Here is a 15,670-nt window from a genome sequence, read left to right on the forward strand (position 1 = left end):
AAACATCTCAGAAATTCCTGAAGTCCCTTTCACACCCTTTAAAAAAATCCTGAAGTCCCATCAGAGCGATTTTCAATAGGGAAATTCAAACGAAATTTTCGCAAGTTTTGCGCAGGTTACGACGAAATCCTACGGCACCTCCGAAGCTGTCTTACGCACTTCTTACGATCAAATCAGCATGGCCGACAGCGTCGCGGTCGCGACGACCCACGGACGTTTATTTTTCTACCTGCGCTTCTGACGCGTCCCGACTTCAAGCAGCAAGAACAAATTAAGAAGTACTTGAAACAGACCACGACGAACAAGAACGCTGGATCCACAAACACCCAGGAAAAGCTCCAACGGCCTCGATTCCACCGAACGCGACCAAACCAGCTGGGCAGCTAGGCCTAGCAGGCGCTCCGCGACTCGGCGACCGTCTGCCCACGACCGGCTGGCGTGCTGAATGGAATATGCCCGCGCGACCCTTGTGAACCCTTCCCGTATTATACTTTGATCGCTGACCTCAATTTTAGATTAAGAGGTCAATTTCTTCCTCTTGTTATCTCCTTGCTTCCCGAGGCAACGGTGACTCTCGCCGGTGAAAAAGCGGTGAATCTCCGACAGACGCAGAAAATGTAAAGCAGCCATCGCTTTGACTAGCAGACGTAAAGCAGACGACGTTAACTGCGCCAACCCGCCGACGCCGTTAAAGAGTGAGGGGTCTCGCCGCACACGAATGGAGGGAAAAAGTATTTGGGAGGGAACTTGCGGACACTAACACGCTCACTCTCGGTTTTAAGCAAACAAACCTCGGCGCCCCGGGACACCTCGCCAGTGAGTCCTTTGACTTCCCTCCTTGATGCGCGTCTGCTAGTTTTAGACAAAAACAACGTACCGCTCGAGTTATTTCGTCTGTCCTCTCTTAAAGGCGAAGTCGAGTTCGCTCCGAAAGTCCCAGGAAAGGTAAGACAGGCGCAGACGACGTTGCGAGCAGACGACGTTGCAAAGGACCAGACGATGCTGAGATAGGGGGATGCGATCAGCCAATCAGGGCTCGGCGTTCTGACGTGGCCGCTACTTCCTTTATCATGCGCAGAAGACGAAAATGAGCCCACTTGCGAGGCGTATAAACTTCAGAAGCATAATTTGACAAATATCGAGAGACTAAATCTTAATACAATTAGAAATTTTTTCCTGCATTAAAATTTCGCTTGTATTGGGGGGTCGTGTGTTCTGTATGTTTCAGTTATCCTTGATGTAGTACGGTTATTATTTTTAGTCCTGTCATGTACCTAAATAAGCTGTGTGCCCTATATATATGTGTGTATATTTTTGTTGTCTTTGCTAGCGTGTTTAACTTATGCTGTTCTTCTGGTTTTTTTATTTATTTATTTATTGCTTAATGTTAAAATCTGAAAACTGAATATTATTACTTGATGTGTAGTATGTCGCCGTGTGCCAATTGAAAGGCTGCAGAGGCCTTGTCAAGTCAAACTTTTGACTTTTTGCCCCGGCAGCCTACATCAGTTTCTGATGTGAAATAAAGGATTGATTGATTGATTGAACCTTACACCCTTGCCCGCTTTTGTATGGTGCAATGGTGGCTTGAACACACATTACATGGGTGTAATTGTGTCCAAAACTTTCTTTTCTTAGGGTCTTAGGATGTGAGTTTTAGACACTTCAAGTCACCTTCAAGGGTGTAATTTAATTTACAGTGTTAAAAAAGTTGTGCCTTGAGGATATCGTAGAGCGTTGCTGGTGGTAAAGTGATGATTGCATCGCGCACTTCAGTAGTATCAGTTGAAGACAATGTGATTACCACGTGATGAAACTGCATCCACTGGTGCTTGATTTGACGCAAGAAAGACTGCGATTTTTGCGTAAATCACAACTGTTGCACCAATGGCCAGAACGCTTGAAGGCGAGCGACCAGGACAGCGACTTTAAGCTCTTCAGCTACGGAACGTCCACCCCGTCGCCATTGATGTTCACCTGTGTCCTGTTCGCGTGCCCTGGGTTACAAATCTACAGCATTCTGCGTTTAGTCACATTATTTACAAATAAACTGGACGGCTCTATGTGTCTGAGCTTACAATCGAAGGTACTAAAGAATCACGAGAGCCAATATAATATTTTTTTTTTATCGACGCATGAGCGACAGCCACTGCGAGCTCTACCCAAGCATCTTCCAGTGTCCATTGAACTTAAAGACAGACACATCAATGTTTGCTTCAGGGTAGCATTTACTCGAGCTTCTTCAGAGTATCAATAATCCACTTGGTGTAAGCGCTAACTTTGGTGAATACCAGAGATCTGTAAGCATTGTTCGTAGTAGTGAAGGAAGAGATTCCAACCTGCATTGACTTGCAAGCAGTTCTCACGACAGCAGCTCCGCCAGAATCGCCCTAAGATTGAGTAATAAGACAGATGCACAATTAGCTTGACGTCACCGGCAGTGACCAAAGGAGAAACCCGAAGACAAACGACCGTTTCGAAAATCGCTCAAGTTCAGAAGCTATCTTTTTCAAGTCCAGATTTTCTCTCGCTTTAGTTGTTGTATACATCAAGGTATTTATTGTATGTGTTTTCTTTATTTTTTTTCAGGGGGGGGGGGGGAGAATATTTCGGCAGAGGCACTTAAGACTGCTTACGTTTGGGAATGCGAAAGCATTATAGTCCCTTTGGTGAAATGTTTTCGTTTCATGCTTTCGACATGCATTAAAGTTTTTCTGTAAATTCGGTGTGTGTGTTTGCGCTGGCCACAAACCTTCGGACCTTCTGCAACACATTGAGAAACATTCGATGCGTCATTATCGATGATGATGTCTGCGGACACACTCGTTCTGGAGGGCTTCCATTTCAATGCGCCTCAACGAGCCATTAGGAGGTTACCCTGTCATCCTTTTCGGAGATTACTCATGTCAGAGCGTCCGAGGTCTGCAAACGGTCGTCTCTTCTGAGCAGCGTCTTCAACAGAGCACGGATGCCATGGCATACTTTCCATTTCATACACTCTTGACGTGGCGCCTCCTGCTCCCCATTGGCTGCGCCGTCACGTACCCAATCATGCACGCACTAGGCCATACCTTTAGTCCCCCAGAACCGCGGAGCGTCCAAGGCGTCAGGGAAGCGTGCTCTTCTCTCACCCCGGGTTAGACTCCCACCCAGACCAGAATATACCAAGGTTTCTTTTCAAATACATTAATTTACTTTGTTTACAGGAACCTCTCTGAGAAATTTGACGTAAATCATAGCGTTTTTCACGTGTCTTTACGCTTTGCGCCGTCGGCCATTTTCGGTACCATCACTCGGTCACGACGCTGCCGACGCCGGATTTTCATATAAAGAGCATTAATGCTTTCGCATTAAAAAAGTACCTGAAATAGAACAGTAATATCCGAATAGAGAGCCGCCCTTAAAGTGAAAGGAAATCGGGTGAAAATGATGAGTGGGATAACTTGAATATGAAATAAACAAGTAGAAAAAATGCTTGCCTCCGATTTTCTAACCTGCTAAACTCGTGATCGAAAAAACCAAAACCACTGTCCTTCCCGTGAGCAATGTTAGCTTATCGCCCGCCGTAACACCATTTGAGCTGAGGTCACCATTGGCTGGGCTCTGCAATTACTAAAAGCAAGCTTTATTTTGGTGCTTTCGAAAGAAAAAGCAAATCACACCAAAAATAGGGGTCGTTTATCTTTCGGGGATGGGAAATATCTTAGGATAATACAGGGTGTCACAAAAGAAAATTTACACGGTCTTTTTTACCGCAAGAATAAACTAGGCATTGCCGAACGCTCATTATTCGCCCAACGGTAGCGCTAGAGGTCACAACCAGATGCCAAAGTTTCAGCCCGATCCGATAACTTGATCAAAAGTTATAAGTGATTTCCTTAAAATTTCAATGGGAAAATGGCGGCCGACGGAGTTTTGAAACACATGGGGCTCTATGGCACCGGAAACCGAAAACGGGCAAAAATGGGCTCCATTTTCCCATTGAAATTTTCAGAAAATCACTTATAACTTTTGGTTAAGTTATCGGATCCGGCTGAAACTTTGGCATCTGGTTGTGACCTCTAGCTCTACCTTTGGGCGGAGAATGAGCATTCGACGATGCCTAGTTTTTTTTTTGCAATAAAAAAGACCGTGTAAATTGTTTTTTTTTTTGACACCCTGTACGTTAGACTGCCTTTCCCACACATCAAAAAAGAAAGAGATAAAATTATCGGCGAGAGTTTGCATCTTAGACCCCCAGAGGTGTTACTAAGATGAATCTGTGGTTGCCCTTTAAAATGGGTCACTTCGGGACGTTCAGTTTAAGTATCGGTGTTTTTTTTATCCGCGGATCATCTTCGAATTATCTGTCAGCTACGAACATCGTAATTTTCGTAGGTGGACAAACGCTATAGACCGACACGCTGTTTACAAACAAGCCCGTGTTTGCCCACACCTGGTGTGGGCACTGCGCATGCGCAGAAACCGAATTCGTGCGAAGCGAAGCGTCTGCGCGTGCGCAGTGGCGTTGACAGCGCCACCGCAGCGGCGTGAGGTCAGCCCCGCGTGTTGGTCTATAGAACCCAGAACCACAGTGGCGCCACTTATGCATCCTATTATCTGCAGCCATTATCCGCTGATTATATGCGGACACGTATGAGGCATGTTCGAAACATTAATACTAATCTATGAGCATGTATATAGAAGGTCTTCTTTATGGGTGTATTAATACTGTGACTGCGAATTCAGTGAAAAATATGTCGAGCATTTTCCATGTTAGCCGTGCTTATCAAATAAGAGGCTCGTTCGATATCGGTGTAGTTGATGCCTACAGATAATGGTTTTTCTATAGTATCTACCGGTATATGTTAAAATAGTCACACCACTCAAAGATCACAAGTTTGTCCACCGCACCATAAAGAGACAAACTATACATTCATACTGAAAAAAATATCTGGCAGACGAGGGGATATAAAAAGCGGCAACACTAGTTATTCGCAGCTCGAGTGACAGTCGAGGCTAGGTGGCGCAAGCTACCGCCCATTAGCATCCGTCGATCCATACACAAAAAACAAAAAACAACGCAGTCCGTGTCGAAATCCGAACATAAGATTCTCGCTCTCCTCAACCATGCAAAGCGCGGCATCCGAATCCAATATTAATTCCGAACAACGTACCACGGATCAAGAAGCACGAACATAATGGTATACGTCCTGCGATTCTTAAAGGAGCACTTAGTGCGTTTTGAGATCATCGCTCGATGATCATAACTAAATCTACCAGCTAAAAGTCCTAAAACAAAAAAAAAAAAACAAAAAAGAAACGAAATTACATTCATGCTCAGATGTTTTGCCTATTAAAGAAGTGGTTAAAGTTCCCGATACTTACCGTCGGCGCACCACGACAGTCGGTGCTACCGAACCTTGCTGAATATGGTCCAACGACGGACTGCGCGTGTAAGCCACTCGCGAGCGATGGCTTCCCGCGTAGACGCTGAGCGGTGTCCTGCTCGTCCACGACGGAGCCCATCGCGCATCAGTGGCTGGCACGCGCCGTCCGTCGTTCGATCAGTATTTGATTATTATGATGATGATGATGACGATGACGCTGTTTCCCTTCGAGACGGGCGGGATCGAACCAGTTTCCTGCCCGAGCCTTGGTCTGTGTGAATCTTAATGCCCCCTGAGGTGGATCTTCCTCCACGAATCCTCCAGTCTTCTTTAAGTATTTTGTATTTACCACTGATCTGTGCAGACCACTGGAGGTTGCGTGCAACTCCGTCATGGCGCAATCTGTTTGGCTTTGCCTGCATCATTTGTTGAAAAGCCGAGCAATTCAGCAAGCGAAAAAGCTAGGGATATACGTCATTGCCCTGCGATCGGGATGGCAAGACTCCCACGCAATCTATCCCAATATGTTTCACAGTTTTGTCGTGGGCCCCGCACAGACTGCACACGCTTGAGGTCACTGGTGTCAAACCGACGTCTGTAAGGTGGTGTCCCAAGGGCCCCGGCGCGTGCCTCAAACAATAGGCTGCTGCCCAGGCTGTTCGCGGAAAGCTCGTGTTACGCTTTTATTTTCTGCTCCTCTCGTCCCGTACAAGAGACGTAGCGTCCTCGTCAAGCCTTATTGGGCTCGAATTGCCCGATTCGGGGCCGCCATATTGAGATGCAAGCGACGGAGGAACTTTGCTCCCCTGCTTCAGGGGTGAAAGTTTCTCCCTTTCTAAAGGAACAGGTTTCAAGATCGTTCCTCCCCCTAAGAGAGGACTATCCATACCCTTTTTACTAAGAGTGTGCCGACGAACGCGCAGCGGCCGACGGGTCGGGACCATGAAGCACCTGGTCTCTGACCGCCGAAGAACAACAGCGTGCCCGTCTAGAGCGTCGGCGGCAGGAGAAGCGTGAGTGTTATCGACGTCGTCGATCAAAAACGATCGACGAGGAGCGGGACGCCAACGCGAAGCGTATGCGATGCGCCCGCGTGGACCGCGAGTACCATGAGTTGTCAATATAGTCATCCCAATACAGCTTCGCGGGCTATCCCTTTTCACGAAGTGGAAAGGCACTAAGTTTTCTTTTTGGGTGATTAGAACTCGCAGGTTGAGTTATGACAATGCAATGAGAATCTCAAAAAGCGCTTTAGTGCTCCTTTAAAGGGGTAGTTCAGTGATTTCTGTACTTTGCGCAGCTACCACTTAGAACAATTCCCTGACGTTCATAACCCATGAAGCAGATTTCCGTTTCTCCACCCGCGCAATAAAAGCCGAAAAAAAAAACCCGCAAAATTTCACGCTAAATTTGGCGGAAATATTGACGTCGCTACCTTTGCATGAATTTAGTTTCCCCGCTAAATGTGGCCAGATGAATGCTATTTTATTTCATTGACAACTAACAATGGTGTTTTCGGCAGCTATTTTTAAAGCTTCACTTCACCTGAAAACCTAACTTATAAAACATCTTTCCTTAAAAATAAGAGAGCGGCGTTTATTTCGTCAAGTTGCAGCCAAAAAGAGCTGCCACGTAATATATGGAGCCGAATATATGCCGCCAATATTTATCACAGCCACGCGCTGGGGTTGGCATCGCTAAAAGTTTCGGCTTTACCCGTCATTGAAGCGATTGACCACGAGCCCCTATCCAAATGCTTGTCATGTTATGGATCATCGCGAGCCCACATCAAGTGCTCACGCAATGCTCGGGTCCAATATACGAGCCGCATTCAAATATTCTCACTGGAGTACTATGCCAAAGCTGCGACCTCCAAGCTACGTCAGCAAGTTTTGCAAAAGAGAGATTGAAAGAAACGCTCGCTTTTGTTCTTGAAATGACAACCACTACAGGAACGTTTCTTGGTCATTGGCGTTACGTGCGAGTATTCGCGACTTGAGCAAAACGGACGCCACCAAGCGGGAAAACCGGGAACCGGCCGGTCCAGGTCGCTCCGCGCCCCTCCGCGTCTCTGGTGGCTTTCGCGGACACGTGTTGTCGGCGCGATGGTGAACAATGTCATTTAACGAAGGTCCGGGAATTTCTTAAGTTTGCCTGAGTGTTCATTAGTGTGGCGAAGCCTCAGTAGATTGTTTCCTTCCATCACGTGTTTTCAATTTCTTGGATGGGGAGGAATCGCGGAAAAACGTTTTGATTTCTTGTCTGTCTCGAATCACATTCAAAATGACGACTACTTGGTAACTGATAAGGGGTTTCTTTATGAGGATGTAGAACAGTGGGAGGACGACAGACGAGGCATTTCACTGGAGGGAACACCAATGCTGCAATCAAGTGAATGGGAAGGTTCGATAGCTGCTTTTCTTGAGCTTGATTGTGTTCGATTAGCTTCAAGTTTGAGCCACCCACGCCGGTCGGTGCGTTGGCTATTCATATTGGCTGCTTTTCGCCGAAAAAGCATCTGGACCACTCTAAAGGAGTTGTGCTGATTTCGCAAGTACTTGATTCAGGAAAACCTGCTCGCTGCAAATGATGAATGAGGGAAATTATCTGTTTTCCAAAGGTGGAGGCGCGTCTCGCAACGTTAGAAGCTGTCACGGCATTATGATCTATCGCGCCTCCAATATTTATATTATACCCCCGTCGAATTAAGCCAGCAGCTGTATACGTTTACATGGCTCAGGTTGACCGGCCACAAAAATACTCATTTTTTCCGTTCAGGATTCAAAGTCAAGTTTAATGCAGAGAGGTTCTGCGTGAATCTCCGATGAAGACTCTCTTCAGTTTGTCCGCATTCGTCTCCGTGCTACCGGCTAGAACCATTTGGCTAAGTTTAACTTAGTATCTCTCTGTCTGTCAAATATACTTTTATTCATCAGTTCACCTAATAGCTAGTCAACTAAGCTCATATTTCAAACCGAAGAATATACTAATATCGCTTTAGTGGGACATAGTACGTAATATAATACGTAACCCACTCGTCAAAATGACTTCTTGATTGCTACTAAAACCTGAATTGAAATACAACTATCAGCTGTTTAGTGGGGCGCCACCGGGTTAACATGGTCCTTGGCTCAAGAAGCGCTTGCTTAATTTTCGTAATTTTCCTACAGCCTGTGTTGTTGACCGAGCAGACGACTGAAGCTGTTTCTTAAACGCGGATAAGCACAAAAGCTCGAGTTCGCGGACAGATAAGTCGCATGGTCGAGGCGTGCGAGTTGGCTGAAAATTACTGTTGGTGGGAGAATTCTGCAGTCATTGCCGCTTTCCTTACATGGTCAAAACTGATTAGTATATTACCGTCTCTCCAGAGCCCATAGTTTTGGTTTCGAACGAAGTCTCCGAAACAAAAGTTTGACATGAAAAGAACAAAAAACACACTTGGAATACAAAACTATGCTCTGCAAGTTTATGTGCATCGGCTACACTTAACCGTCTCAGTTAGAATACCTATAAAATTGGGCATTAAACAAAAGAAAATCTGTTAAATTGAACGCGCCGCCTACTCAGGCGGCCCGGCCGAGCCGACGCGACCTGGACTCAGCCGCCATGTTTGTTCGGTGGTGGCGCCCCCTATAGGTCGCTGGAGTCGCGAATACATGGGTCCCACGTGTGCCAGTAAGCTCGTCTAAAGTGAAAAACATTCCAACTGAACATCATTGCGCCGCCCCTTTATGATGTGAGTGACAACAACAGAATGTCGAAACACTAGCTTCAATTTTTCTTCTTCGTCTCTGAAGGTATGTTGTTGTGTTTTTTTTTTGTGTGTGTTTTTTTTTTTTTGGGGGGGGGGGCAGTTTTTGTTCTGCCCGCGCGCCATGATATTTTTTCGTTACATACCAATCCAGATTGCTTGCCGTTCTCTCCGGCGCAGAACATTATCTTGGACAGATAAAAATGTTTGTGGCTATCCCTGCAGATTTTGTCTGTTATCACAGGAACGGTGACAGCCAACAAATGGTTGCTGGTGTTTCCATCTGCATGCAAGTAAGTATGCATAGCATTAAAATCAGTAAAACACAGCCTATTCCTGCAGAAAAGTAGATCGCGATTAACAGTAAAGCTATACAAACAATTATTTTGCTGATTAGACTACGCGTAAAGCAATGCACTCACAGGTTTGCCAGCAGTTCACAAAGAATGTTGTTTAGCTTTTTTTTTTCAGGATTCTAACAACATCTGGAGCCCAATATTTACTACCAAGGTACGCTTAGTACGCGTAATTAAAATGCACAATTTAATATGGAACATTTAGGTTATGAAACGGGAAATATACTGTGGCCATAACACCAATATTGTATGACCAAGATCCCTCAGGTTGCATGGGGAAGGTAAAATGTCGGAGGGACTTGGGGCGTGCATTGATACTATATACGTCCTAGCAGCAAAAAAAAAAATAAAAATCCGTCTGGCCTACGAGATTCACAATACCGATGTTACCTTTAAAAGACAAGTCATCTGTTTCGTAGTATTCCAGAGAGAAAACGACGCCCTCACTGCACTGATTGAACTAGTTGTTAAAAACAGCAGCCTTGGTATTGAAAGGGGGGCACTTTTTCTGCAGCTATTTGCGACTGTGATATGCAAGAACAAACTGCGCAGATTAACGCGCAGCCCTTTGTTTCGTATCTGTTAATTGTCATATTACGTTTTCTGTAAAGACCAACTAAGAATAGCCTTGTCCCTGCTTCGGGTTTGTTTCACCCATCTGTGCCCAGTTTTAGAATAGGTTGACAAAAAGTGCGCAAAACTAACGAATCAATAGTTTCAAAGCCTGCTATCGCTTCGCAAGAGGTGCCAATTAGATTAGCATTCTATGCGGGCTGCCGTGAAAACTGCAGTTATCATGCACATAAGACATGATGCCATTACATGCATTTAGTTACTTAACCGGGCAATTGTGAAAATTATCAAACATTTTTGTTTCCCGTACTGGATAAGCTTACATCGAAGACCGTGTCCACGTAACATTATTCCACATTGTGAAAAAAAGAGTTCGTATCAATTAATAATAGTCGCAATGTATATAAAATGCTCAATTCTTTATGACACAGAATGGCTTCTGAATCCGCACGCGACTAGAAGAATATAAAATTCTGTCAATCAGACATGGATTATTAAGTACGGTGCTGATTTGCACTCGATGTTTTAGCGGTATCATGACTGGCATTCGTAATTAATACACTGGTGGTGAAAGTCAATCAGAAGCATCCCTAGTGGGATTGCTCTCGGTGTGACCGTTCGAAGAGGGAAACTTGGAGAAGAGCATCTGGAAATATTGGTCAATTTAAAAGCAAATTATTTAAGGCTCTCAAAACCAGACATTCTGCGGCCATTAGTGAGTTTTAGAATAGCGTACGCAAAAGGCTTTTGTGTGGCCAAAGAAATAGCGTCGTCGCCATCCGGAGTGCGGAGCACGCAACGCTAACGCTAACTCACAGCACTTGCGTTTGGTGTTATACGCAATACGTAAACTTTACACTTACTCGGAGAGGTGCGTCCCCATCCTGCTACTGCAACGAATTTTCCGGGCAGGGGGAGCTTCATGGCAAGACACACGGTCCCAATGCGCCCTCTGCTGGCAGCAAAATCGAAAGGTCGTGTCAACTTCACGAGCGCGATGTCATTGCTGTGCTCATTCGTGACGTGTCCCCAATAGTCCTCGTGTGTGATAAATCGTTTGATCTGTAGTGGAGAGGACTCTGTTACGTAATCATGAAGGGTTACACATTAATCCGTGTTCAACATAGAGTAATTTAATATGTACGCACTTGTTTCTTCGCGGTTACTATTTGAAACCACTCAAAGAGTATCACCTCGAACCCTAAGCTTGCATGCGTGCTAAGGTGACTCAAGCTATTTTTCGATTTTCTTGCGTTCGTGTGCTGAGGGAGTGTGGTATTATCAAGAAAGTCACACTTTAAGAAATTCGAGTCTCCCTAGTTGCATGTTTTTGTTGTTGTTTTTTGCTACAAGTTCATTTAAAACGACTTAAATCGTGTATATTCATTTAACGGCAATGTGCGTCCCTCTCTGCTTCGAGCTAGTAGCATGCTGCGCCATCTCACGGCGTGTGTCAGAAATAAAAGGGAATCTTCGACGCACTTGCTGCTAGGCGAGGTGGTGCCGTTCAGACATCTTTACTTAGTGTTTTCACTACACGCTTTATGTGATATTAAAAACACTGCAGTGAACACAAAAGTAAGTTGCCAGACGCCCAAACGTGTCCACTGAATCAGAAGGTCGTCTTCAGTTCGGGACAATTAAAAGTCGCATGTTTAGAACCTTGTATATTTTAGTCAAATAAAATATACCGGCTTCTCTTCTTAGTCTTTGGATCGTTAGCACAGAACTTTGTGAAACACTTCACCTGTAACCGGAATAATAGCGCTTACAAGATTTTGTACATGAATTGGTACGGAGAAATTAATTTTTTCAGCGATTCAATTTCGATTTTGCCAGAACTGTGCCGGTATGAGAAATGTTTTCGCCATCCTCGGAGATAACTGGAATATTAAATAAACAATCCGTGTTCTTTCAAGAACACGGTAAATAAAATGACTCACGAAATGGCAATAATATGGTTGTGTCTTCTCTGAATGAAAAAAAAAATCAAGGAATTTTAAGGGAATAAACATGCATATTTTATAAAAAAATATACACTTTGCTAGATTTAAACATAATTTGATTTCTAGAATTATAAAACTACGCTTGAAGCTAACTTTGTGATAATGCAAAAATGAAATGTGCGTATATTTTTCCTGTCCTAATGTATGCAGTTATTACTTTGCGTACGTGTGTTAATTGATAGCAAATTTTATCCTTTGCGTAAAATATAAAATTAAGATTCTCATAGCTAGGCAGCCTATCCAAACCTTCTCCGTAATGTTATAGCATCGTAATAATGATTCATTGCTTCGCAAAATGTGATGTATGGAAACGCAAAGATTGGATATAGCCAGATCAAATTCTTCGACTCGTTTGTAAACGATTTGAAAATATTCTTTTAGAGATGTTTCTGTCCTAAAATCAAGATAGTTCTATTAAGGGTTACTGGACAATAGCAGTGATCTATAGAACAAACTTAATCATCTGAGCATTACACTAAGCTTTTGTAGAGCAACGCTTATTCTTACTTTCCTTCGTTGCAAGTATAGTCCCACGTTTTTTATGTCCAAACTTCCAGCATAAAAGTTTGATTTGCTTGCATTAAATCTAAAATACAAAAAACCAAGTTAATCAAATATACTACTAAAATTATGCGCAACCTGACTTACCCCGCATATAGGAGACAGTGCGCAGCAGTCAACACAACGTCTCTTTTAATTATGGATCCACCGCAAAGTAGTTTGACATACTCTGTGACAATCTCGAAGTACACCTGCGGATCGGATATAAAATAACCAGTGAATTCATTATCGATTTAATAGAAATTCATCAATTAGCGCAAAATAAAATTATACATTTATACTTATTCATAAGGGTACACCTAACTATTGTGGGGTGGTGCACGAAATAACCCAATCCCGACTCCCCCGTGTCGATATCCCAGCTGCAAATTCCCCGCGTTATCTCCCCCGACCTCATTTCCCCCGGGTTCCAAAAACCCCGTGCCCCCATCCCCTTATCAGTTCCCCCCGTCCTCTGCCCCCGATTCTCGTTACGGGACGAAAGAAAAAGTGCACACCGAGGGTCAACAAGAACAAAGAAACCTCGAACGCGACCAGGTGAGTTCTATTTAAGGAACTTTCAACATTGGATGCTTCCCAGACGAGGTTGAGATGCAGGAGATGGAGGTCGAATTTTTAAAAACGGAAAAAGAGAAGGAAGCCTTAGTACTAGACGGATTTAAGTATTGCTTTCAGCGCAAGAACCAAGATGAGAAAACTGCCTGGAGATGTGCTAAATACTGGACAAATAACTGCAAAGCAGCAGTTCTCACGAAGCACGGAAAAGTCGTTAAGACAACACAAGGTGAGCTAATGACTTTCTTTTTTTACTTTCGCAAACTCTCGTATTGCTGTTCAGCTTGAAGGGCACTGAATGAATGAGGCTAAAATCTGCTGCGGCGTTTCATTATCATCACGTCTATGTGTTTCAGAGCACAACCATCCACCTGATAGCAGCCTACTTCGGGAAGCGCGACTGAAGAATGCATTGAAGCAAAGGGTTAGGTTGGAGCCGCATTTGCCAGCACCGCAAGTGTACAGCAGAGAGATCTTGAGCCTTGTGGGTCAAGTAAGCAAAAACATTGTCTCGTCTTTACATACTATGTTTTATTACACGCGTATACGTGTTCATGGTGTCCGCGATTGAACCTTGTTTGTGACGGGACCAATTTGTTCTAGGTTGACGACACGGTAATGGCTGAGCTGCCGACTTTTGAGAGCGTGAGGAGCACCATGTACAGGGAGAAGAGAAAGCAGCAACCGAGCCTACCAGGGGCATGGCCGAGATTGACCTTGGAAGACTACATACGGAGACACTCGACAAACGAGACTTCCTGCTGTTCGACGTCAGCATAAGTGCAGGCCGTGTTCTTTGCTTTTGCACGAAGGAGCTGCTTTTTCATTTTTCGGAAATGGTTGAAGTGTTCATCGATGGCACGTTTTTCTCCTGCCCGTCACTGTTTTATCAACTGGTCACAATAAGCGCCGTCAAAGAGGGTTTGAGCTTCAACATCGCCTACTTTCTTCTACCTGGGAAGTCTCGAGAAGTATATGTGTCGGCCTTCACGAACTTCAAGACGGCGTTGGACGCTCTTCGTGCACCTCTGTCACTCAGCGTTGTCCGTACGGACTTTGAACTGGCCCTTATCCAGGCTTTTCTTTTCGTTTTTCCTGGAATCCGGCACCAGGGTTGCCATTTTCACTTCGCTCAAGCAATCTGGAGGGAGGTTCAAGAACTCGGACTTGCCAAGGCTTACCAGGAAGATTCTTCGGTAACGATGTTTGTACGCCAGACAATCAGTTTGGCCTTTGTCCCGCCAGCGTTCGTACGTATTGCTTGGCGGGGTTTGAAGGCAACTGCACCACCAGCCCTTGGAGTCCCACAACTTATCCTGTACTTCGAGGATACTTGGCTCTTAGGAAACTACGACACCCAGCAGTGGAACCACCACCAAAACAGCGGAGCCCGGACAAACAACCTAAAGGAGGCCTGGCACCGGTCAGTTCATTTTTCAGTATGGTATAAATTTGCTATAAAAAAATCAGAATGCTTATTTACCAGAAGTTGTAATCCTTGTGCTTTTTATTTAGAGAAAAATTAACAACGCCATCGGGAAAGCGCACCCCAATGTCTACACTTTCGTGGAGCACATCAAGCGGGACGAGGCCACCAGAGTCACCCTCCTCCAGGTATCCAACGGCGGCCAAGACCGAAAGCGACAAAAGAAGTGGGAGATGAAGGACGAAGCCATCAGGAAGCTCGAGCAGCGTCTATCCAATGGAGAGCTCAACATTCAAGAGTTCCTGAGGCTGGTGCAGCGATATTGCGGTATCTAAGTAGTGGACATTGCTTCAACAAAACTGTATACATTAACATGTTATTAAATCTCCCATAATTTGCAATATTGTCAATCACTGAACTGACACAGGATCACGGAATAACAGTGTGCGTTGGTTTCAAAGAACATCGGAGGTGATCAACGGGCGTCCGTATCGTTTCGTCGACACTCATTTCATCGACACCATGTTTCGTGAAAAAACTAGCTTCGTCGCACGTGCATCACAGGGACCCATTTTAATCCAGGCGGACCACCCGTCCACACCGCCTCGCGGCGACAGACACAGGCGACTTATTACAAAAGGAAGCTAATCCGAGCTGTTGGTGTAACAAACTTTTGATGAAACGATATGTCGATGAAACGTCGTTCGATCAACTGATTGCCACTGGATAGAGAGGCACACAAAAGTTACAACATGGGGGAATTGGATACGGCGGTGCTGGCGCTCGGGGGAGGCAAGACAACGGGGATTTTGACACTCGGGGGAAATGGCGCGGTGCATTTGGGACGGGGGAACTGCCACCGGGGGAATCGTACGTCTCAAACAAATCATCACCAGCTCGCTTGCTTATTCGCGCTGTTCTTTTACATGTATGTAGTTCTTGGCACTTGGGCATTCAACAAGATTTCCAGGTCGTGATAGTCTATTAATGCCACGCGAGACCGCGTTTTCCTTCTCCCCCATAGACCCACACGCGCGGTTGATGTCACGGAGCTGCGGTGGCGCTGAGATTGC

General features: G+C 45.0%; 1 protein-coding gene across 1 annotated transcript; it reads left to right on the forward strand.

Moving 5' to 3' along the window:
• Positions 1-9,323: 9,323 nt before the first annotated feature.
• LOC120836713 lies at positions 9,324-14,932 on the forward strand. Its single transcript, XM_040205745.1, has 7 exons — positions 9,324-9,413; positions 13,058-13,153; positions 13,292-13,400; positions 13,528-13,664; positions 13,775-13,934; positions 14,018-14,594; positions 14,689-14,932. The coding sequence occupies exons 1-7, from the start codon at positions 9,324-9,326 to the stop codon at positions 14,930-14,932; spliced, it is 1,413 nt and encodes a 470-aa protein (XP_040061679.1).
• The last annotated feature ends 738 nt before the right edge of the window (positions 14,933-15,670 follow it).

The sequence above is a fragment of the Ixodes scapularis genome, unplaced genomic scaffold, assembly GCF_016920785.2.
Source record: "Ixodes scapularis isolate PalLabHiFi unplaced genomic scaffold, ASM1692078v2 PGA_scaffold10__122_contigs__length_95168666, whole genome shotgun sequence".
Lineage (NCBI taxonomy): Eukaryota > Metazoa > Arthropoda > Arachnida > Ixodida > Ixodidae > Ixodes > Ixodes scapularis.

Bases quoted from the DNA above. Each gene is read 5' to 3' on its own strand.
- LOC120836713 (XM_040205745.1), top strand. From the start codon at position 9,324: ATGTTTGTGGCTATCCCTGCAGATTTTGTCTGTTATCACAGGAACGGT. The intron at 13,154-13,291 runs GTGAGTTCTATT...TATTGCTTTCAG, and splicing joins GAAACCTCGAACGCGACCAG to CGCAAGAACCAAGATGAGAA. The intron at 14,595-14,688 runs GTCAGTTCATTT...TTTTATTTAGAG, and splicing joins CTAAAGGAGGCCTGGCACCG to AAAAATTAACAACGCCATCG.